The 24,228-nt window shown below is 52.8% G+C and overlaps 1 protein-coding gene across 5 annotated transcripts in view; it reads right to left on the reverse strand.

Annotated features, from left to right (window-relative positions):
* dst (dystonin) overlaps nucleotides 1-24,228 on the reverse strand; it is a 136,184-nt gene that overhangs the window by 42,979 nt on the left and 68,977 nt on the right. For all 5 annotated transcript variants that reach the window (XM_084709023.1, XM_084709027.1, XM_084709026.1 and 2 more), the window contains 23 exons: nucleotides 18,270-23,771; nucleotides 18,004-18,153; nucleotides 17,554-17,769; nucleotides 17,294-17,443; nucleotides 16,904-17,137; nucleotides 15,933-16,085; nucleotides 15,334-15,567; nucleotides 14,699-14,980; nucleotides 14,007-14,195; nucleotides 13,496-13,855; nucleotides 13,119-13,295; nucleotides 10,866-10,989; nucleotides 10,106-10,314; nucleotides 9,536-9,853; nucleotides 8,927-9,093; nucleotides 8,627-8,783; nucleotides 7,776-7,908; nucleotides 7,178-7,234; nucleotides 6,652-6,887; nucleotides 5,918-6,047; nucleotides 5,003-5,202; nucleotides 4,243-4,741; nucleotides 2,597-4,065 (listed from right to left, as the gene is read on the reverse strand). In XM_084709023.1, coding sequence (XP_084565149.1) covers nucleotides 2,597-4,065; nucleotides 4,243-4,741; nucleotides 5,003-5,202; nucleotides 5,918-6,047; nucleotides 6,652-6,887; nucleotides 7,178-7,234; nucleotides 7,776-7,908; nucleotides 8,627-8,783; nucleotides 8,927-9,093; nucleotides 9,536-9,853; nucleotides 10,106-10,314; nucleotides 10,866-10,989; nucleotides 13,119-13,295; nucleotides 13,496-13,855; nucleotides 14,007-14,195; nucleotides 14,699-14,980; nucleotides 15,334-15,567; nucleotides 15,933-16,085; nucleotides 16,904-17,137; nucleotides 17,294-17,443; nucleotides 17,554-17,769; nucleotides 18,004-18,153; nucleotides 18,270-23,771 — 11,346 coding nt within the window. The remainder of the gene's footprint in view (nucleotides 1-2,596; nucleotides 4,066-4,242; nucleotides 4,742-5,002; nucleotides 5,203-5,917; nucleotides 6,048-6,651; nucleotides 6,888-7,177; nucleotides 7,235-7,775; nucleotides 7,909-8,626; nucleotides 8,784-8,926; nucleotides 9,094-9,535; nucleotides 9,854-10,105; nucleotides 10,315-10,865; nucleotides 10,990-13,118; nucleotides 13,296-13,495; nucleotides 13,856-14,006; nucleotides 14,196-14,698; nucleotides 14,981-15,333; nucleotides 15,568-15,932; nucleotides 16,086-16,903; nucleotides 17,138-17,293; nucleotides 17,444-17,553; nucleotides 17,770-18,003; nucleotides 18,154-18,269; nucleotides 23,772-24,228) is intronic.

Here is a 24,228-nt window from a genome sequence, read left to right on the forward strand (position 1 = left end):
GAGAGAGAGAGAGAGAGAGAGAGAGAGAGAGAGAGAGAGAGAGAGAGAGAGAGAGAGAGAGAGAGAGAGAGAAACAGAGAGAGAGAGAGAGAGAGAGAGAGAGAGAGAGAGAGAGAGAAACTGACATTGGCAAATTGACAACCGGTTTATCACATATTATATCTAAATATTCGGTTTGCTTGTTGGAAAGCGGCTCTTTTTATTTGAACGAAGCTGATGTTTCAGTAAGGAGGACGTGTTTCTGGATGATGTTTGTATGGGTGAGATTGTTAGGGCAAGTCTATCATAGGGGTGAGGTGGAAACTTGAAACTTTGGCATTCCTCTTCTCTTGAAGACCATATGCTCTCATGACCATCTGGCCTTCCACCTCTTCATGGACCAGTGTGCAGACCCACCGAGGCCTCCACCCCCCCCCCCCCGCCCTGCAATGCAACACAACCTCTGGACACTCATGAACAGTCACTGTGTACAACTACCACGCATAACTGCAGTGAAGCCGAGTTCAAAATATAGGGCTTACATATCTGCATACGAGAAAATGGCTTCATAGAGTATGCTACCATGTCTCTGTCCATTAGCTGAGGGGGTCTGCGTTTCCGCAGTTTGTCATTGTTTCCAGGAGCCTAACCCTTGTAGGCTGGATGGTATTAAACAGCCATCACTCACTCTCACTAACACTCTCTGTCAAGCGGCAGTGAGAAGCAGATGCTGCCAGAACAGAGCAGCCAATGAGCCCTGCTGCTGGGCTTGATGATGAAACAAAGCACTTTTTACACTCTCACCGAAAACAATGACTAGACAAACACTGTCCTGCCCAGCTCACCCCTGCCCCCAGAGAGACAGAGAGAGAGAGAGAGAGAGAGAGAGAGAGAGAGAGAGAGAGAGAGAGAGAGAGAGTGTGTGTGTGTGTGTGTGTGTGTGAGAGAGAGATTTAAAGAGAGAGACAGGGAGAAAGGCAAGTGTGGCTACCAGCTCCCTCATGTGGGGCACACTCACCCCCCACTGACACCCAGCTGGCCCCCCAACCCCCAACCATCCAGCCCCCCAACCCCCAACCATCCAGCCCCCCAACCATCTAGCCCCCAAACCCCCAACCATCCAGCCCCCAAACCATCCAGCCCCCCCAACCATCCAGCCCCCAAACCATCCAGCCCCCAACCATCCAGCCCCCCAACCATCCAGCCCCCAACCATCCAACCCCCAACCATTCAGCCCCCCAACCATCTATCCCCCCAACCCCCAACCATCCAGCCCCCCAACCCCCAACCATCCAGCCCCCCAACCCCAACCATCCAGCCCCCAAACCCCCAAACCATCCAGCCCTCAAACCCCCCAACCATCCAGCCCCCCAACCATCCAGCCCCCCAACCCCCAACCATCCAACCCCCAACCATCCAGCCCCCCAACCCCAAACCATCCAGCCCCCAACCATCCAGCCTCCCAACCCCCAAACCATCCAGCCCCCAAACCCCCCAACCATCCAGCCCCCCAACCATCCAGCCCCCCCTGCTGTCAACACTGCCACTGGTTCAAACTGGGAAGGACACAGTGCCCATACCTACACCTGCTATAGGCCTGGCTTCACAGGAACCTCAACAGGCACTGAACGCAGAACTGCACCTCCACATGACAGTGGAGGGCCCCTCTGACACAGGGAGATACCCTGACCCTGCCCATCGCTTTGGATACACGTGTCAGCTTTAAAAAGCTGCTACATCAACACATGCTTATCCTATTTCATCATGAACCCAACTGAATCACTAACTGTGTCACATATTGTGTGCACAAGTCATGTGTGTAGCATGAGATGCATGTTGTGGTCCGTAGGCAGGTTATAGGAGTCTCACACTGAGCGCCTCAGGTGAAACAGGAGGGCGTCAGACACAAACAGATTGTGTTGCTGACGGATTATGTGCTGTGCTCAGGTCACGTACTGAGGCGCTGAGAGAGAGCTTAGCTCTACGAGCGTATGACTTCAGTGTAGGGAAGGACCGTTCAGACCTGAATAAACTGGACTGAAGGTAACTAAACCCGTTGATTAAAAGGAATCAACAAAAAGGAATCAAGTGTCATCGAAAGGAATCAATCAAAAGGAACACAATTTGGGAAAAAAGCGATCCCGTTCAATCGAAGGGAACCAACTGGAGGGGAACCAGGCTGTGGTGATACCAGAGCGCTCCTCCATCGAGGGTTGTTGTTGTGGGAAAGTGGCTGGTGCCTGCAGGGGGAAGCGTGGTAAAGGGTGTGAGGCTCATCTCTCTCTCTGGCAGAGCTGGGTCACCAGGTGTAAACCACACCTCCGCAGCACAATGGGACCACATGTGTGGGCGTTACAGGACACCCCGACACACTGTCAACCACACAGAGCCTGACAGGGGGGGTTCCTCACCCCCCTCCTCCTCCCCCTCCACCTCCCAGCACAACGCTCGGATCGTTTTACCAGCCATCAATTAGGGTAGCACGAAACAAGAATCAAAAAACAGGAAATGTGACTAATTCTAAGTCCAGGTCTAGATCTATGTGTTCATAACAGTGTTATAGAGCATTTCTGCAGACATGTCCACTCTTAAAAGCTTTACAAAAATGACCTCTGACCTTGAAGGCTTCCAGTTGCTGGTTGATGACCTCCGTCTCCATGCCGACGACCCCCTGCGAGTCCTCCTTGCCTTCCGCCTCTCCCAGCCTCAGCTTGAACTGCTGCAGGTTGGAGTAGAGCTCCTCCAGCCTGGCCAGGGTGCAGTCCACCTGCCCAGCCCTGCCCCTGGCCCTCTCCTGCAGCTTGCTGCACTGCTTGCTCAGGGCGTCCAGATCCCTCTTCAGCCCCAGCAGGTCTGGCGAGGCCTCGGCCTCCATCATCTTCCTGCAGCTGTCGCCGGCGTTGTCCGTGTTGGTCATCAGCTCCCGGAGCTTGGCCAGGAAGCCCTGGACGGCGTCTCGCTGCTCCCTCAGGGCGCCCCGGTCGCTGGCCACGAGCGCCAGGCTGTCCAGCTCGTCGTCCAGGTCGGAGAAGCGGGCGAACATCTCGCGGATGCTGCTCTGGAACTGGCCAATGCCCTGGAGCTTGGCCTCCATGGCGGAGCAGGCGCGGTCTACGTCTTTGCTGAGCGACGAGTGCTCCTTCTCCAGGCTGTCGGCCTGCAGGAGCAGGTCCGTGACCCCCTCGGCCTCCGGGACCTCCACCACCAGGCCCTGGGCCAGGCTCTTCAGGTGCTCCACCTGGCCCTGCACGGTGCCCAGGCTGCCCTGCTTGGCCTTCATACTGGTCAGGTTCTTGTTGCTGTAGGCCTGGACGCCCAGCGAGGCGTGGCTGTCCAGCTGCTTCTTGGCCCCGTCCAGGTGTGCCCTGGCTTCTCTCTGAGTGTCTTGGAACTCTCGGATCCTCTGGGAGATCTTCTCCAGGGACTCCCTCTTGCTCTGCAGCTCCTCCGTCACCTTGTCCACGCCGCGGACGATCGCGGCCCTCTCCTCCCGGACGTCTTCCGTGTCGGCGTTGGCCACCTCCAGGAGGCCGTCGGCGTCGGCGCTCAGCTGCTCCAGCTTGCCCGCGTGTTTGTCCACGTCCTTCTGGATGGCCTTCAGCTGAGAGATGGAGCCCTCCGCCTCGGCGAGGTCGCAGCTGAGCCGGACCAGGCCCTGCCTGGCCTCGCACTCCTGCACCCAGGAGCTGAGCTTCTCGGCATGCTCCTGGTAATTCCGGGCCCTCTGCAGAGCCGTGTGGAGCTTGTCCGCTCGGTCTCCAGAGCTCCTCTTCACCTCTTCCCAGTTGGAGCGCAGGGCGGAGAGCTGGCCCTGCAGAGCCACCTTCTCTGCACCGTCCGTGGTCTGGAGCAAGGTCTCGCCCTCCCTCACCAGGGTGCAGTAAGGCTCCTCCTGGTTCTTCAGGGCCGTCTGGAGGGCGCTGTGCTCCTCCAAGCCCAGGCGGAGGGTCTCGGCCCTGGCTGAGATGGTCTGGGGCTTGGCCTGTTCCTGGATCTGCTGGTCCAGCCAGCCCTGGAAGTCTTTGGAGGTCTGGTGGAATTGCTGGGAGCTGGCGAAGGCTGAGTTGAGCTGCTGGATTCGCTTCCCTGAGGGGGAAGTAGAGTGGATGAGCACAGAGGTGTGAACGTGGGAGCCGGCGCTAACCAACAACATGAAGCCAATATGGGGAGAAGACAAACAAACGTCCCTTTTACCTCACAAAAGAGTGTCATTCACTGTTGTCAAAGAGAGAAACCTGTAACAGAGAAAAGGAGACTCCTCACCTGTCTTGTCCTCCAGCTGTTTGAAGGGCTTGGTGACACTCTCCAGCTGCCTGGTCAAGTCTGCCCTGAGGTACTCCTCAGTCACCAGGCCAGCCAGTTCTGAGCACAGGCCCTCTGCCTCCCTCAGCCTCTTCCTCTCCTCCCTCAGCTGGGCAGAGATGGCGCCGGCCTCCTCCAGCTGCTGCTTCACCACGTCGGGCTGGGAGCTGAGGGCCTGCTGGCCGCTCAGGCGGCTCTCCAGCAGGGCGGCGCTCTCGCCCAGGCTTCTCAGCAGCTCCTGGAAGCGGCCCGACTTCCCCACCGCCTGGTCGATCAGGCCGGCTCGCTGGCCCAGCTGCCCGGTCAGGCCCTGCCACTTGTGGGTGACGGCGGCCAGCTGCTCCCTGACCTGCTTGGCTCCGGGGGGGTCCTCCTGGGCGGTGGACCCCAGGAGGGAGGAGGCAGCCTGGGTGAGCTGTTCGTACTGGGGCCTGCGGCTCTCAAACTCGTTCTGGAGGATCTAGAGTGAAGGATAGGAGAAATCGATATTGCTTTAAAGAGAAACACTGGTAATTGATAATGCTCCAAACCTGGATGAACACCTGTTAGGTGGTAGACTAGAGAGGCCTATTGTAGGCCTCTGAGGGGCATTCAGTGGAGGATTTACACAAACATGCATTTAAATACGTTTGACCGCAATGTGGACATTTAAAAGCTGCCCTCGGTATCGTGCAGCATATGGTCCACCACTCTACACCCCAGAGTTCGGTCCCCCCAGTACCTGGACTTGCTGTTTCTGCGTGTTGAGCATGTTGGGGTCCACAGACACCGGTCCCAGCACCTTCATCATCAACTCCTTCTCACTCAGCCACTGGTGAAGCTGCTGCTCCGAGCTCTGGAACACCTCCACGTTCCTGCTGGACCGCTCCAGGGTCTGCTTCCTGTCCTCCACGCAGCCGCTCACCTCCGCCCACCCCGCATCTGCCCAGGACGCAAGCTCAAGCTCAGGCTCAGGCTCAGGCACAAGTATGGAGACGCGTACAGACACAGGTACAGCTAGGGCTACTGGTACAGGTACAGGTAGAAGTACAGATAGAGGTACAGGTAGAAGTACAGGTGCCGGCAGTGACATCACTCACAGGTATCCAATTCTATGCATCTGCTCTACCGATGCAAACATGTGCATCAGTGTTGAGTTGTAATGTGGGTGTAACGGTTATCATTTCTTGAAATGACATGACTTGTGATGGAAGACGGAGACCAAATAACATCTCAGTCGAACATGTGGGAGAGCTTCCTGTGTCTGGATCCTTTCACACTCCCTCAGCGCCAGTCAACATCAACCAGCACCCCCCCCCCCCCCCCCCCACACACACACACATCTTCTGCCTTTACTTCATCCGTTACCCAACGCCCACAGCCCATGTGCCAACACGAGCCAAGTGGGGAGTGATGAAGACCTATCTACAGAGATCCTCTGTTCTCCTGGTCGTAGCGACAGAGGGAGGCTTGGACCAGGTTCAGGGTATCTCTGGGAGGATTCTCCAGGCCAGTGGTAAAACTCAGGGCTTTGTCAACCAGCTCAAATATGTGACTCCCGCGCCCTCTTGCATCCGTAATATGTGGCGCCAGTAACCAGTTCCAGCAACGTTTCGGTTGATACCTCAGTGAGAGTATCCAGTCAGAGCAGACGTACCTATCTGTGCCAGCGTCTGCTTCCATTGGGCAGCTTCAGGCGAGTCCGGATGCTTCTCTATCAGCTGGTGCAGCTTCTCCCTCAGGCTCTGAAGGTGTTCCTTCTTCCGAGCGATGTCTTCTTCCAAAGCCTGCGGGAAGGAGACAGAGGAAGGCAGTCTCAAACCAGGCCTGACACACTTCTACTGTGTTTGAGCTTCCTAAAAAGCAAGGTTCAGCTGCAGAACCCTCATTCGACGCCTTGGCGGTATTCTACAACACATTAACCAGAGATAGATTATGTCCAACTTTAACTCTACAATCTGGGGGAGTCAGTTAGGGTATCGGGCTAGTAATCAGAAGGTTGCTGGTTCGATGTGCCAAATGACGTTGTGTCCTTGGGCAAGGCACTTCACCCTACTTGCCTCGGGGGGAATGTCCCTGTACTTACTGTAAGTCGCTCTGGATAAGAGCGTCTGCTAAATGACTAAATGTAAATCTATAGTAGCGCTGGATCTGGATGATATTTTAACAGTTTCTACTTGTAGGTGGGGCTAATCCGCATCACATCAGCATCACACCCACTCTCATCACTCACATCCTGAGTACCTATATGTTATGCCAGGATACTTTCCGTTGTCTTGTCTTAAGAATTTCAGTGCCCAGTCTCACCTTGTGTTGTTCTGTGCATCTGACAATAAAATACTTGACTTGAACATCCTCCAGTATCCCTGACCCTCGACCCTCGACCCCTACCTTCTGCTGCTCCAGCTGCATCTTCACCGACTGCTTCTCTGCAGCCCCGGCCGTCCAGGCGTCCGCGCTGGTCTTGGCGTCCCTCAGCCAGGCGATCATGTCCTGGGCCTCTTGCTGGGCCTCCTGGACCTGGTGGGCCAGGCCTCCCAGCTCAGCGGCACGGCTCCTCAGCCTCTGACCCAGCGCCCCGTAGCCCTCGTTGATGGAGGTCACGTCCTGCTGCACCACCATCAGCTCTGGGGGGGGAGGGACAGGGCACAGGGGGTTACAGGCACAAGAGCTGACGGATACTACAACAGAGGACTGTGCTATAGCAGGGAGCAGGCCTTATGGTGCTCTAGAGGCAGTGCTATAACAGGGTGAAGGCCTTATGGTGCCCTACAGGCAGTGCTATAACAGGGTGCAGGCCTTATGGTGCTCTAGAGGCAGTGCTCTGTTAGGAGAGGTTGTTATGGTCACAGGCAGACCTGGAACGCGGTGTTTACATATTCTCACCACAACACACAAGACGAGTCTAAATGTTTACCTTTATTGGTTAGGTAGGCGTGGCTTCCAGACCCTCCACCGTTACCGTTAGTAATAGCTGATGCAGAAACACACAAGTTAACGCTCATTCACCAAGATCGACTACAAGCAGTAACAAACTCTTCTAGGTTTATGTTTCAGACACTTGGATGACCCTTCCGTTGTCCATCACAGCAGGGTTCATGGTCATATTAATATCTTCATTCAGAACTGTCGTGTAGTCATGACTCTTTCAGTTGGCTTGTCTCATTGAGTCTACGTCAGCTGTATTGTCCAGATCAAACAACAGTGCAAAGTTAGTGAGATCAGCCTAGCCAAAGAAGCATGCTGGCATAGCATGCCTGCTCAACTGACTTGAAAAACTAAGCGAGAGAGAGAGAGAGAGAGAGAGAGAGAGAGAGAGAGAGAGAGAGAGTGACAGAGAGAGAGAGAGAGAGAGAGAGAGAGAGAGAGAGAGAGAGAGAGAGAGAGAGAGAGATAGAGTGTGTGTGTGTGAGTGTGTGTGTGTGTGTGTGTGTGTGTGTGTGTGTGTGTGTGTGTGTGTGTGTGTGTGTGTGTGTGTGTGTGTGTGTGGAGAGTATGCGTGTCTCCTAGTGTACCTGACTTGTGTGACGTCTTGCTCTTGGTCTTGGCAGGAGATGTGAGAACACTGATGAGGGTGCATAGGGCAGATCCCTTGGTGTTTATGTCCTGGACTGCAGGCCCCTTGGAGTCCCACTCCTCCAGCAGGCCCTGAGGACACACCAATCAGTCCCATTCACACAAGAGCTTCCAGAGAACACAACCATTTTCATACTTGGAATGACACTGAATGCTTTTGTCTGTGCGTTATTCTGAGAGACAAGACCAAACAAGAACTTATTTAAAGCTTCAGACAAAAGAATCCCTCTCCAGGGGAAATTGCGTCGATCTGGAGTCCTCATTCATTCAAACCTCCCCTGTTATTTTCCTCATTGCATTAAGGAAATAGTTTAATACGATGATGAGTTTTTGAGCATCAAATGGACTGTGTATAATTCTTTGATGTCTGACCTATTTACAGTGACATCCTAGTTTATCTGACAGTGTCTCTCTGAACTGAAGTAATCACTGGAGATTTTCACTCCCTATGTTGTAATTCATTTTCCATCACTTTGGCAACGAAAAACAACAGGACTAGAATGATGGATGTGTGTTCTGTTGCAACACACACTATTTCTTAACATTCTAGAAAACAGAGGTTCTACAGGCAGGGTAGAACACCAGCCAAACAAGTAAGTGTCAGCAATTCCGTGAGAAATCCATCAAAAAAGTATTTCCAAAGTTTATGGAGCACAAAGGATGGATCACAGATCGCAGGACCACTGATGGATAACACTGTCATGAAGTGGTCTCTCGCCAACAGGTTCTCCCCAGTCTAAACACCCGTGCAGTCACCAGAACCCAGTCCTTCCGCCTGCCGATGACTCACGTTCACTTCCTGGAGGTCCCTTGTCAGGCTCTGCTGGCTGCTGGTTGGCTGGAGAGCAGGAAGCTTCTCCACCGTCTCCTCCAACCAGATCCTGAGGGCCGAGGCTGCCGACCTGAACTCGCCCAGCTGGTCCTGGCATGATGTCACTTCCTCCTCTCTGGAAAACGCAGAGACAAGCACAGGTGTCACATATCGCATTGCGTAGATAAAACACATAATCCATCATAGATGGTGTACTCTCCAAATGTACCGGGCGTTAAAATGCCTTGAAAAGGGCTTTATGGTTAAAAAAGGTCGTACTTTTCTCTCACGGTGTCCTTGAAGGCGTTGAAGGCGTTGGCGAGAGCGTCCACCTTGGCGTGGATGTGGGCCTGGCTACTCTGGGGCCCCAGGACGGCCAGCTCCGAGGCCAGACTCTGCAGCCTCTCCACGTCCTGAGCATGCTCAGACAGCTCTGCGTTGGTGTCCTGAGATGACAGGAGGCCCGTCACCACCGCGACAAGCACAGACGCAAACAGCACTGCTCAGAGACGGCTACGAGGGGAGGGGATATCTGATCGGCACGTGTGCCGTACTTCACTTTGGATGAAAACATCTGCTAAATGAACACAGTATTATTGTCCTCATGTGGAAGATATTTTGGATGACGTCTTCCACATGAGGACAAGCCACATTTATCCCTGAAAGAGTTTCATTTTGACGTTTTATTTAGTCTTAGTATGTAGGAAGCCACTTTATAGTTGGTAAGTGTAATAAACAAATGTTTTTTTTTCTCTAGAAAGCGTTAAACAGAGTCATAAGGACTCCATGGAAGAACTGTGACCACAGATGAGGAGCGATGGCTGGAACTGATATTGGAGCGCGTGTTTCAGCGTCTAAGATGCGGGAGCGTGTCGTCACGGTGCTTACCTCAATCAGCTGGGACAGCTCGTGGACGTTCCTCCCCGGCCCGTCCGTTTCCAGCAGCTCCTGCGAGCGCTTGGCCACAAAGGTCTGCACCTTCTCCTGAGCCCTCTCGAACTCCTCCACCTTGTCCCTGAGCTGCTCCAGCCGGGCCGTCTTCTGCCCGTGCTGCCCGCGGGCGGAGGAGAAGCGCTGCGTCAGGGCGGCCATCTTGCTCTGCATGGACGCGGCCGCGGACGGGTCCGCCGTCTCTTCGAACTTCTTCACCTTGGCCTTCATGGCGTCCACACTGCTCTGACGACTGCAGATGTCCTGGGCCAGAGTCTGGGGGAACACCAGAACGCCAGAACGCTTCAGAGCTGGTGCCTAACTTTTGGACTTGTTTTTTTAACACCAGACTTTCTTTGGAGATTTTCGCTATTCGTTCATGGAACACGTATTTGCTGATGCCTAAACGGACTAAAGCTAGTCTCACTGAACTTCAGAAATGGGAAGATATTAAAAAACGGGATGTCAGTCCGAAGGTCAAACATCACAACACAATCACAAGCGTCCCAGAACGCAGACAGAACGTACAGTTTCCTTGCTGAGCGCGTCCCCGATGGCCTGGGAGTCCAGAGGCACGCGGCTGTCCTCCTCCAGGCTCTTCTCCACCCGCTCCATCCAGCCCAGCATCTCGTCCAGACCGTCCTGCACGCTCAGCGAGCGGGTCAGCATCCCCTGGAGCTTCTGGTTCCGGTCGCTCACGCCCTTGGACAGGTTGTCGTACCTCTCTGAGATATCGGCTGCACACAGGGGGATGAAGGGATGCCAGGTTTGTCGGTCAACTCAGTGGGTAAAGACACAGTTTGTTGGTAAGGGACGAGCCACGTGCTAATGATTGGTCACATTACGCGCATGTTCATATTTGTGATATGTAAGTTCTACCAAGGCCCAAAAATGAAACAAACATTCTTGAAGAACCAGACATTCTTCAGTGGGAATCAGGGCCATTGTGTACAGTAATGTATGAATATTCATATCACTGTAAAACTGTCTTGGACTATGGACTGCTCTCTAAATTCACCTCTAAGCGAAGGTTAAAAATATGGGAAGGGTTAAAGTCTTAGCATTTATACAGAGAATAGCTGAGAGGGAGCCAAGAACAATCTGATTAGGGACAAGTTCAATGATGTAGGAACATTCCAGCAACTCAGTTTCACGACAAATTCCTCTACTTCCATTCCGCTGATGGTGAGGTCACCAAGAAATCCCCGGGTGTTGTTGACTGTTTCCTAGAGTGACGTGTTTCTCAGGTGACACCAGCACCAGGGGAGAGGACATGACATCGCCTCACCTACTGTCTCCTGGATCTCATCCTGATTGGATAAAAGCTCCCCCTCTGAGGTGATCAGCGAATCAGCAGTTTTGCACAGTGTCTCCACGGCGATCTGGCGACCCGTGGTTTGACCTTGGAGAGCCTGGAGGTTGGGATGAGGGAGGAGGGAGAGTCAGAGAATCCGAATATGATAGTTGACTGAATTACTGGAATTATTTAGTAAACAACATTAGGCACCAAGTAAGTTCACTGCTTAAAACTACTAAACTGCTTATTAGCCTATACAGAAGGTTGTATTTGATTTCAACTGCTGAGAAGCAAAATGAACAGTGTATTCCCAGTGTTGGGCAGCATGTTTCTGGGGTTAGTAGTAAGCTAAACCAGGACACAGTGCTGCTTTTTCTGTTTCAGGCGCCTCTTATCTCCTCATATCTCCACCCTCTGACTCCCTCCTAGAGAGAAACAGGTTTGAAAACATGACTCTCTCTTGCTCTATTACCTTCTCTTTGTACATGTGTATCTCTATCTTTCTATCTCTCTATCCCCTTACTCCCACCTATCCTGTATCTCTCTCTCTGTCTCTCTTCTTCCCCATAACTCTCTACCTTTTCCCCCCACCTCTCTTTCTCTGAGTCTCAGTGTGAGGCAGCTGCAGAGTCTCAGTGTGAGGCAGGGGTAGAGTCTCAGTGTGAGGCAGGGGTAGAGTCTCAGTGTGAGGCAGCTACAGAGTCTCAGTGTGAGGCAGCTGCAGAGTCTCAGTGTGAGGCAGGGGCAGAGTCTCAGTGTGAGGCAGCTACAGAGTCTCAGTGTGAGGCAGCTACAGAGTCTCAGTGTGAGCTACAGAGTCTCAGTGTGAGGCAGCTACAGAGTCTCAGTGTGAGGCAGCTGCAGAGTCTCAGTGTGAGGCAGCTACATAGTCTCAGTGTGAGGCAGGGGTAGAGTCTCAGTGTGAGGCAGCTACAGAGTCTCAGTGTGAGGCAGCTGCAGAGTCTCAGTGTGAGGCAGCTACAGAGTCTCAGTGTGAGGCAGCTACAGAGTCTCAGTGTGAGGCAGCTGCAGAGTCTCAGTGTGAGGCAGCTACAGAGTCTCAGTGTGAGGCAGCTGCAGAGTCTCAGTTTGAGGCAGGGGTAGAGTCTCAGTGTGAGGCAGCTGCAGAGTCTCAGTGTGAGGCAGCTGCAGAGTCTCAGTGTGAGGCAGCTACAGAGTCTCAGTGTGAGGCAGCTACAGAGTCTCAGTGTGAGGCAGGGGTAGAGTCTCAGTGTGAGGCAGCTACAGAGTCTCAGTGTGAGGCAGGGGTAGAGTCTCAGTGTGAGGCAGCTACAGAGTCTCAGTGTGAGGCAGCTACAGAGTCTCAGTGTGAGGCAGGGGTAGAGTCTCAGTGTGAGGCAGGGGCAGAGTCTCAGTGTGAGGCAGCTGCAGAGTCTCAGTGTGAGGCAGGGGCAGAGTCTCAGTGTGAGGCAGGGGTAGAGTCTCAGTGTGAGGCAGCTACAGAGTCTCAGTGTGAGGCAGGGGTAGAGTCTCAGTGTGAGGCAGCTACAGAGTCTCAGTGTGAGGCAGCTGCAGAGTCTCAGTGTGAGGTAGTGTTAGAGTCAGATCTATTTCAGGATAATGGCCATTCTCTGCAGCAGGTCTGTCGACCTCCTTGTTAACTGTCTCTATCAGGCTTACGTAAGCAACAGCCTGACACAGGCTGAGTTATGTCTTTGAAACGCTCCGGGTTTGAACTTGGACCTATAAATAGCCGTGTGTTGTTTTAAAGTGAGTGGAAACACTGTATATGGAGAACCAGGGATGACCTGAACCTCCCAGTCAGAGCTCGGAGCCACGGGCACCTTCTGAAATGAAGCTGCTCTGGAAACAGTTATGTGTTCCCTCGGCCTACTCACCACAGTCTGACATTGTGGTCATGTGTTTTTATAAAGGTTGTTCTGATAGGATGTGATGTGTTTATGCACACGTGTGTGCGTGTGTGTGCCAGAAGCAATATGTGTGTGTGTGTGTGTGTGTGTGTGTGAGAGAGAGAGTGTGTGTGTAGGAGAGTGTGTGTGTGTGTGTGTGTGAGAGTGTGTGTGTAGGAGAGTGTGTGTGTATGTGTGTGAGGGTGTGTGTGTGAGAGTATGTGTGTGTATGAGGGTGTGTGAGGCTGTGTGTGCGTGAGAGAGGGTGTGCGTGTGCGTGAGAGTGTGTGTGTGTGTGTGTGTGTGTGTGCGCGTAACTGTGTGTCTGAGGGTGTGTGTGAGAGGGTGTGTGTGTGTGTGTGTGTTCCCCTGCCTTGGTGTCCTCCAGCTGTTTCTGCAGTGTCTGTGGGTCTGCAGCGATGGGCTGGGCCTGCTGTGTCCTGGAGTCCTCCTCAGACACGCCCAGCCACCTGTGGAGCTCCGAAGAACAATCCTCGTACTTCTGATACTTCTCCACAACATCCTTCAGGTTGCTACCCAACTGGTTGCACTGAAACACAACAGTCGAAAGGTCAACTAATACTGCCAGGATCCACACAAAGCCCAAAGACAGTCAGTTCCTGTGGTTGTAGAGAGATGCTGCCACATAGTGGTGAGTCATAGGTAATGCAACGTGAATGGTCTTTTTCATAGTCTTTAGTTGGGTGAACGGTGCCTAGCTAACAGCGTGAGATGTGCGTTAAGGTGTACCTGTGAATGCAGGGCTTTGTAGCGGCTCGCAGCAGCATCCAGCTTCTCCTTCACAGCGGAGCAGGTTCCGGAAGTATCCACCTGCAGCGGGGAATCCTTCTCCCCCAGCTCCGGCCTCCCGCACGCCCTGGCCACATCCAGAACCTTCTGTCCTGAGATGGTGATGAAGCGCAGGTCCCCCTTGTGGGAGATCACGTCCTCAGAGAAGCTCTTCTGTCGGTCCAGCTTGCCCTTCAGGACGTCCAGGCACCCTGCAGGGGCCCCCAGCGCCTGCACCTCCCCCTCCGCGTCCCGGAGCCAGGACTCAAACTCCTCACAGTCCCCCTGGAACCTCCCCAGCTCCTCCTGGACGCACTGCACCTGGGGGTGGACACACCGAGGGGAGGAATGTAGGACAGACGGATGGAAGGGTAGATGGACGGACAGAGGGAAAAACAGGCAAACAGACACACAGACAGACAGACAGACAGACGCACAGACATACAGGCAGACTAAGAGGCCGATCTCCTACCTGCTTCATCTGCTGCTCAGCCTGGGTGAGCGAGGCGTCGTAGCGCTCCCTGAGGTCCTGGATGTTCTTCTGCAGCTTGTCCTTCTCCCCAGGGGACAGCACCTGGGCCTGGCCCTGCAGCAGGGCCTCGGCTGCCTGGGTGGCCTGGATCAGAGCCTGCTGCTGGCCCACCATCTCATCATGACGGGCCTGGAGAGAGGGGAGAGCCAGGGCTTTGTCACCAAGCAATGGTGATGGAAATGAATGATGATGCTTGTTTACCTATTCATCTGTTGTTTCCTGGATACTGGGGGAGACAGAGCCAGAGGGAGCGAGAGAGAGAGAGAGAGAGAGAGAGAGAGAGAGAGAGAGAGAGAGAGAGAGAGAGAGAGAGAGAGAGAGAGAGAGAGAGAGAGAGAGAGAGAGAGAGAGAGAGAGAGAGAGAGAGAGAGAGAGAGAGAGAGAGAGAGAGAGAGAGAGAGAGAGAGAGAGAGAGAGAGAGAGAGAGAGAGAGAGAGAGAGAGAGAGAGAGAGAGAGAGAGAGAGAGAGAGAGAGAGAGAGAGAGAGAGAGAGAGAGAGAGAGAGAGAGAGAGAGAGAGAGAGAGAGAGAGAGAGAGAGAGAGAGAGAGAGAGAGAGAGAGAGAGAGAGAGAGAGAGAGAGAGAGAGAGAGAGAGAGACTGAATACTGAGCTAAGCAGGCAAACAGTCTCACCTTGATCCTGTCATACTGCTGCTCCAGACCATCGCCCGAGGAGGAGCTCTCCGGAACGTTCCCCTGGGGGTCGTTATCTGTCCTGGCTACATTCCCGTTGGCATCATTGTCATTTCCCATCATGCCCTTGGCAGGAGGGTCCAGCGGCGTGTTGCCGTTCTGCTTGCCGTCGTTGTCTGTCTGGTCCTGGATGCTGTCCTTCTCAGAGCCGATGTTGGAGATCCAGCCCAGCAGACCTTCGATCTTGTTCCTGCTCTCCTGAAGCTGCTCCTCTGCTGCCACCTAGAGGAGGGACACAGGTAGGGCGACACAGGTGGAGTCAGAGGGCTGGGGGACGGAGGAACTTAACCAAGAGACAAGAGAGCGTTTAATTAATTTATACAAAGCAACATATCAATTCTAAATATATATATATAGGGAGAGAGACAAAATCACAGAGGGGAATGAAAAATAAAGTCAACTGAACAAATCAGAATCCAAAAGAACTGTTGCTGTATGTCCTGTATGTTCTCACTGCAGTTAACGTTTAACTTTGAGGTTTCCACTGGTTCGTGACCCACTGCTCAGCGTTGGCACAGAGGCGTTCGGAATCTGAGGATCCCTTTAGCGTTAATGACTTCAGCGTGACCTCTAACCTTCTCGGTCTCCTGTTTGATAGCAGTGGTCACAACCTTCTCCAGGTCTTTCCTGGAGTCTTCCGCGCGCTGACTGATCAGTTTGGCTTTGCTCTTGACCTCCTCCAGCTTCCTCTCTATGGCCGAGGTCTGCTCCGGGGTCAGCTTGCTCCGGTTCTCCTCCAGGAAGGTCTTCGTGCTGGAGATGACCTCATTGAGCGCAGTGGTGTTGGTCTGAACATCCTTCTGCAAAGCCTGAAGGGGAAATCCCAGAGATAGTGAGACTATCATCTGTAACTGAAACCAATTATCAAGCAATGCCATCTTTGTTGTGAATAGAAACAGTGTTTCAGTTCATTGATGTCACTACTGGGAAAGGTAGGTTGATCCACGCAACCTGTTAATCAACACTTAAGAACTGAAGGAATCCTGACCATAAAGTCAAATGTAAATCAAATAAAAAATTAATGAAAAAGCACTGAAGAGATGACATTCTAACAGTCAGACTTAAGTTAATATCGCTCCTGCTAGGCGGCAAATATTTAACAAGACCAACTGACATTATACAGAAAAAAAGGTCAAAACGAAAAAGGTTTTAACAGAGGTGTCGAGTCGCTAACCTGCTGCTCTTGTTGACACTGCTGCAGGTCAGTGCCCCTCTCCGCCCCCCAGGTCTGCTGCTGGTGCCCGATCAGGCGGTTCTCTGTCAGGGTCAGGCCTTCGCACAGCTCCTGAAGCTTCCCCTGCAGCTCCTGCTGCTTCTCCACGACGCACTGGACACACCACAGCACCCAGTCAGACAACGGCCCCACATGCAACTCCACACACTGATATGGCTACGCAATGTTGAGCCGCACAAAGCGACAGGGTTAGGCACCGCAACCTTGGTTCTAGCGAGGAGAGAACGAGATGGGAGGAGGATGGGTTCGGTTTGTTTGGTTGGAGGAGGGAGGTGGGGGGGGGGGGGGGTCTGACATTTCATTCTCTTACACCATGCCAAACATACAAGCCCCCTTCTCTTGAACATGTAAACCATGTACGTCATGAACATCCAACTAGCTAGGACCAGGACTGAGTATGCTGTAAACATGCTAGCTAGCCATCCGCTAAGCCTGCATCGGAACATTAGAGAGGGGAGGGATAGAGATGGCACATGTTAAAGACAGTTAGTGTTGAGGTCTACGAGGTGAGGTGTTCCCACACTGGAGATGCACTGTCAGTGTTCACGGGCGCCTGGATGCCTGTGAAATGCGAACACAAGCAGAGCAGTTAGTGTTGGCCTGTGGTCACATGGTCAAGCATGGAAACATGCAACACTCTCAAGGAGGGCAAACACTTTCACAACATCTTGATCAACACTGAGTCAAGCTTAGAAATGTAAGTTCTGTCTGTGCTATTTCACGATATCCATCCCAGAATGTCTTTCAGCACTGTCCCTAGAGACTAGCTGACATAACACCCAGTCCATGCACAGTTAGCACCAAAACGTCACTCTCGTGCACACTTCCAACTCCAAAAACCTCCATGTTGGAATCAAGACATTATAATTCACACTCTCAATCTCCTATGGGACCATGTCTCTGGTCCAGACCTTCTGCAGACTCTGCTTCTCCCTGGCATTCAGGACCTGCTCCAGGGTGCAGGTCTGGTCCGCTACCACCCCCTGCTGTTCCCTCAGTGCCCTCTGGGTGGCGCTAAGAGTCTTGAGGAGGTGCCGGCTCTGGGCAGGGCTGAGAAACTGGGCATGCTCAGATATGAAGTACTGGATATCGAACGCTACTTCCTCCAGCTGCCGCCGGAGCCCTGACAGCCTTCCCTCAGTGTTCTAGAACCCCCCCAGAAGAACACTGACATCAGCAACCACACTCCGGACACTGACTTGATCATAATAGTAATAATAATAATATCAAACGTATCTGAATGGCAGAATTTAAGCCATTACGTGACTAGACAGAATGCATGTATGATTCACAAATAATACCCTGTTCTGCTCAATCAGGTGTTTCACTGTGTCCAGGTCACATGTGTCCTTCGTATCCAGATTGCAGACACGTTCAGGGTTATCACAGATACACCCTGAGAGGGCTTCAAGGGTACAGAGCAGATCCTGGTAGGTAGACTCCAGATGGGCCTGAAAATTATGATATTTCAAAACAGAAAGATCTCTCTTTTTCACAAACTGCCGTTTTCAGCAGTTTCCATAACCAACACCCAAAACCCGGTGCTTTTTTCGACACTGACCTTTCCTATTTCAATAGCCTGTGTCAGAACATAAGTCCTTTCTGCAGAGATTCGGCAAACGTCTGTGAAAGCTGGCTGCAAATCAATGAAGGCTGAGGCCAAGTCTTGGTGGATTTGTGAGGGTACCATTTCATTACTGCAGTGCAACAGCTGCCTGGCTAGCTGCAGGTCTGTATTTAGAACACCAGCCAGCGCGGACAAATTGGATTCCAGTGACTAGAAACAGCGTGAGTTTAGTCCAAAGAAAGGGAGAAATACAACATGTGAGAAGTGGTTGTGGAAGCTGATATCTCTTCATGCAAAGGGAGAACAACTCAGATTAACAGACATGTAGAGAAAGAACTAAATAGGTAGAAATGCAGGACTACGTATAGTCACCTGAGTGGTCATCTACCCATCCAGGCATTTAGGGTTGTGGTATAGAGTACAGTAGAAAATCACATGGCAAACCTGAGATTCTCCCAGCTGACCCACTAACTCCTCCATGTCGCTAGTCAGAGGACCCTGGGTCAAAAGGTCATTCTTGATGTCCTCCAAGACATCTCCGTGATCCTGGAGTCTGCCCACACACTCCAAATAATCCTGAGTGGAACACTGTGGCTGAAAGGAGGCCACAAAATGTTGGTATCTTTTAGTCACTGTCGAATTCATCTTACATGTCTCTGATTTTGAAAGGTAGATACACAAAGAAAAATGGCTAAATAAAGATGACATACCTTGACTTCAGCTTCAATCCCCTCAGCTTTCCTCATACTTGAGCCAGTAGCAGCGTGGCAGAGGTCTGGCTTCTCTGCCTCAGTGGCTCCTTCAGCCTCCTCCTCGGAGCTCTCCTCCTGGATGCTCTCCAGACGACAGCCCTGCCTGTCCTCCTGTGGCTCTCCGCCCATCATACTGGTCAGGGTCTCCATGACCTCCCGCAGAACCTCCGGGTCCTGACCAGAGGAGACGTTCTGGATCACCTGCAGCAACTGAGACTGGATGTGGGACCTGGTCCTCTCCGGGCCTCCAGGAGAGTCCTTACTCTCAGGGGAGTGTGGAGCTTCCTGCTTCAGCACGTCCACGAGGAGATCTGGGCTGCTGCTCTCCAGGAGGCCTGGAGGTCCCTGGATGTCTGGGGGTGCCTTGAGGCCTGGAGGTGCCTGGAGGCCTGGAGGTGCCTGGAGGCCTGGAGGTGACTGGATGTCTGAAGGTCCCTGGATGTCTGGGGGTGCCTGGATGTCTGGAGGTGCCTGGATGTCTGGGGGTGCCTGGATGTCCGGAGGTCCCTGGATGTCTGGGGGTGCCTGGATGTCTGGGGGTCCCTGGATGTCTGGGGGTGCCTGGATACCTGGAGGTCCTTGGATGTCTGGGGGTGCCTGGATGTCTGGAGGTCCCTGGATGTCTGGGGGTGCCTGGATGCCTGGAGGTCCCTGGATGTCTGGGGGTGCCTGGATGTCTGAAGGTCCCTGGATGTCTGGGGGTGCCTGGATGCCTGGAGGTCCCTGGATGTCTGGGGGTGCCTGGATGTCTGAAGGTCCCTGGATGTCTGGGGGTGCCTGGATGCCAGGAGGTCCCTGGATGTCTGGGGGTGCCTGGATGCCTGGAGGTCCCTGGATGTCTGGAGGTGCTGGTCCCTGGTGGGGGCCTGTTCTCCCTGGGGGGTGGGGAATGGTCTGGATCACACTGATGATGTCCTCCACTGCCTCGTTCTCTGCCTTCTGCAGGTCTCCAACACCTGCCCCCTCCACTCTCATCTTCACCAGCTCGTCCAGGCCAGACCGCACGGCGTGGTAGAGGACTGAGGCTGGGGTCGCAGCACCGTCAGATGCACTAGAGGATTCTGCGTAGGTATCGTTAGTCTTTAGCATGGATTCCTCCAAGGAGCTACACCCAGGTTGTGTTGGATGTGATTCCTGACCCCTTACATCCCATCTTCTTTCTGACCCTAGGCCAGGTTCTGATTCATTCAGTGGAGGCCCTGAGGTCAGGTTTGGAGATGAGGGAGAGCTTGAGGAGAGGCCGTTCTCAGGTGATCTCGGTCGGCGGTTGTGATTGTCTGTCTGTGCTGTCGATCCTGCCTCAGATTCAGCTTCTGCAGGGGTACAACCTGGGCCCTGAGAGTGAACCTCGGCCGGCTGGTTCACAGCAGATGGTTCCTTTCCTGATTCAGTCTGGGAGTTTGCCTTAGCATTAGAACCTGGCTGATTCGTTGCTCCAGTGGGATCCGACGTGGTTCCGGAAGAATGATCTTCGACGAGGGTTGGCACAGACATTTCTAAATTAGTTTTGTAATCGCTGCTATCATTGCTGTGACTTATGTCTGGAATAACCGCTTCTGACTCTATAGCTGAATTTGAGGAATCTTGCCAAAGCACTGGAGGACTCATATCACATACAAACTCACTCTGACTGTGTCCATTGTGAGAAAAGGCAGGTGTGATTCCCCCTAATGGCTTTGGTCTGACAACAGCTTGCTGAGGCATCCCATGATCTGGCTGTAGAGTTTCAGTAGCGCTGGCTGTGATCTCCCCTGCATTCCCAGAAGAAGACTCAGACACCGAGCCAGTGGCGCGGCTGGACAGACCCCTGGGAGACGAGCTCCCTGGGACGAGCTCCTCGCCCGGTTCCCTGACTGGAGCCAGCACGTTCTCCGTCTTCCTTTCTTCAGACTGCGTATCGCTGTGTGAGGAACAGGACACCCCTGAGTCACTGTGAACCGGACTCACCGTCTGGTTAGCTACGATCTCCACCTGTCGGTAACTTGCACTGGTCAGCTCATTGTCCGGGCAGAACACCACTGGCTCCACATCATCAGGCAGACCAGGGGAAGTGACACCGACGGTCAGTTCATTTTCCTCAGATTTACTCTGGGAAATCCTGGTATCCGAAATACTGATTGTATGTGACATGTTTGATAAAGAATTATGTTGGGTGTCATTTCTGGATCCACAGACCATATCTGATGAGGAATCTCTACTGGGATGGACCGATGTCTCCCAATCTTCTCTTGGTAAACATGCTGAGTCAGTTTGATGGGGGCTAAGCTCCTCTGTTAACTGATTGGACAAGATGGGTGAGATGATCTGTCGTGCAGAATCTTGACAGACACTATATGGAAGATGTGAAGGATTCAGGCCATCACTCGTCTCCTCATGGTTCCTTATAGTGTCCCACTCTTTGCCTGCGAATCCTTTCCCAGTCTCCATTCCATCCATCGGCTCATCCGGAATATCCAGAATGATCACCGCCACTTTGGTCTCAGTTTGCCCTGTCAGCAGATCCTCAGCCTCCATGTCGTCTATGAATCCCAGTTGTCTGGCTTCAGAGACGGAGCGGGAGCATTTCCCCTCAGGGTCGACGATCGCTTTGTGCTTGGGCTCCGAGTGGAGGACGCTCATGGCCAGATCTTCGCTGACCAGCCCTGACTCCAGAGCTTCACTAACAGAGATGGTGCTGCCAGCCTTGGAGTCGTACACTCCGGCTAGCAGGTCCTGCTGCTCCATGATCTGCACGGCCACCTGGGAAGAGATGGATCCAGCTGACACTGCTGCCTGGAGGGTGGACATGGTGTCCCTCTGATCCCCCACCACCCCGCTCCTGTGCAGCTGGAGAGCCAGAACCTCCAGTACAGTCTCCTCATCCACCAGCCCTTTATCCAGGGCTCCCTCCAGATCGTAGCGTTTGCCTGAGGTCACATCCAGGATGCCGCCCTCTTCCACCTGGGCCTTGAGCAGGTGGAGGGCGTTTCTTCTCTCATCCTCGTCCTCCAGCCCTTCCTTAGAGCACTGAGAGTCTGTGAGCCTGTCAACGGTGTCAGGCAACATCCTGCATTGTGATGATCCAGGCTCAGGCTCAGGAACCATCCTGCATGGTGATGATCCAGGCTCAGTCTCAGATACCATCCTGCATGGTGATGATCCAGGCTCAGTCTCAGATACCATCCTGCATGGTGATGATCCAGGCTCAGTCTCAGATACCATCCTGCATGGTGATGATCCAGGCTCAGCCTCAGATACCATCCTGCATGGTGATGATCCAGGCTCAGTCTCAGATACCATCCTGCATGGTGATGATCCAGGCTCAGTCTCAGATACCATCCTGCATGGTGATGATCCAGGCTCAGTCTCAGATACCATCCTGCATGGTGATGATCCAGGCTCAGTCTCTGATACCATCCTGCATGGTGATGATCCAGGCTCAGTCTCTGATACCATCCTGCATGGTGATGAGCCAGGCTCAGCCTCTGTTTGCACCTGCTGCCAAGGGGGAAAAGATGCAGTTGTGGGGCTTGACAGTGCGAGCTCATGTGTTCCTGAAGTTAAACACGTATCGGATCCATTCATGACACAGGATGTTGGAGATGTTTGGCTTCCTTTATTTGCTAAACCTCCATTGGCGGACCTATTTACTTCAACTGAATCTTCCTCCAAGTTGTTGCCATGAACAGGACTTATGCATGTGGAGTACTTTTGAGACGTATCCTCAGACAAACCAGTAATGAGCTGAGTCATGTTTCTTAACGTGTCAGTTTGTCCAAAGGGTTCCTCAAGGGCATCACGTCCTGAAACACTAGTCCCAAGATAGGTTTTAACATCCAGAGAAACCTCATTTCCCTTGTCAACCACACCCGGAAAACTAAGCACTTCCTGGTCTTCCATCGTTTGATCTATTTCTTCATCGATTTGCAGCAGAACCAGATCCTCCTTACTGCTTTGAGATGATGCTTCTGAATTAGTCAATTTCTCAGAATAATCATCCACCCTTGTATTATCATTAGATGATACAGAGTTCTGTCTCTCACGTCCACCCGCATCTGCTAACTCTTCCATGAAGAGTTTGGACATGTTCGACAGCTGTCCATCAAATATCAGAAGTCTTTTCCCAGATGTTGGATCCATGTAGCTGTTCAGCATGAGGTAGGAGATAAAGAGCTGCTCTGCCTCTGAGGGAGACGGAGCAGCAAGGCTCTGTTCATCCAAGTCTGCGGTATCTCTGGGACTCTGACGTGCTTCAATCTGCAGCTCCTTGAACATCAACCAAGAGGAGAACCTCGCATGAAGTTCATCAATATCTGGCAACACATCTGGTATTTCGATCGTTTTCAGTATCTCCACTGTGTGTCTGTCAATCAGACCGCTTCTGACCGCAGAGTTGATATCGACAACCTCTGAGTTGTCGGGGATGTAAAAGGCCGCTATCTTCTGTCTGTTGCTGATCAGTTTGCAGGCAAGCTGGTTGGTGATAATGTTGTGCTGCAGAGAGGTGGAGAAAGTGAGTATCTCCCCTGAGTGAGGCCACAACAGCCCCATGAAGCCCCTCTGTTTCTCCAGCACCAGCAGAGCACTGGTGGAGCTCATCAAGTCACACTGGACCGCTTCATCCACCGTAAGCCTCTCTCCATTTTGGGGATTGACAATGCCGCCATTTTGTGTCTGGTGACTCAGTATCCCAGAGGCAATATCTGGGTCAATGAGGCCCTCTGACAGGGCTTCCTCAACTGTCAGTTTACGTCCGGTGTTTGGGTCGACGATCCCACCGGCAAACAGTTGAGACCCTAGTAATCTTAACATGGTCTCACGATCGATACGGCCCTCATGGGCCGCCCTCAGCACACTGGTTTCCTTTCCTGATGGCAACACTATGGTTCCTTGATGGTTTTCCTTCACAGGCAGCAGTCTTAGACCTGTCTCCTCATGAAAGACACTCCTCTGGATCAGCTGGGCCAGGGACACATTCTCAGCCGTACCAGGGCTGATCAGACCCTTCGCGCTGTTCTGTCTTTCCAGGATCTGGACGTAGAAAGGGGCAGGGATGAGTCCAAACTGTAAGGCATCATCGAGGGTGAGTAATTCCCTGGTGTTAAATATCTTGAGACCTCCAGTAGCCAGCTGGATCTCCATGACTTTGACAGCCAACTTTTCCGAGATGACCCCCTCACAGAAGGCTGCTATCGCGGGCAGAGGCTCCGAGGAAAACTGGGGGCTCCGGAGGATGTTGTTGGCCTCGTTCAGATCCTGGAGTTGCCTCCATGTGGGCTCATCGAGGAGGTTCTTTGTGAGAGCCTCGTCCAGGTCGACAGACCCCCTGCTCTGTGGCAGAGTGAGGCCGTGTACGACCAGCTGGGCCTCCAGGAGGCAGACCCCTGTCCTCTGGTCCAGCAAGCCTCTCTGGACAGAAGCAAACACGGAGTACACTGATCCACTCCCAGTCTCCAGAATCCCCTCAATGGTCTGGGAATCCTGTGGGACAACCAGAAGGAGAAGGTGAGTATAGATTTTACATACCTCTGAGATATCCCGCTGATATCAATTATATTCAAATTAATCTTCTTTACAGTAATTGTTTTCAAAAGCAAGGTCGAAACACGTACTCACCCATCAGACAAGCAAGGAGTTCATGTGCAACAAGGCAAGGCTGTGAGAGCGTTCCCACAGCAAGAGGAACATTGGACACATTGAAAGCTTGACATGCATCTGTGAACAGAACTCAGTATCTGGCCAAACGAGAGAGCAAGTTAGACACACCACACAAAGGGAGTTATGTTGGATAGGGAGGGCACCTGTGGGGAAGAGAATGACTGTGCATCAAGGATGGCTGTGAAAGGTCAGAATGCGGAAGGGTGATTCAGGGTGGTTCAGTCAGGAAGCATGTTTACAGCATACTCAGTTTCCCTGGGTTTCATTGGTCCACATACTA

The sequence above is a fragment of the Hypomesus nipponensis genome, chromosome 11 (genome assembly GCF_054491055.1).
Source record: "Hypomesus nipponensis isolate SF chromosome 11, ASM5449105v1, whole genome shotgun sequence".
Lineage (NCBI taxonomy): Eukaryota > Metazoa > Chordata > Actinopteri > Osmeriformes > Osmeridae > Hypomesus > Hypomesus nipponensis.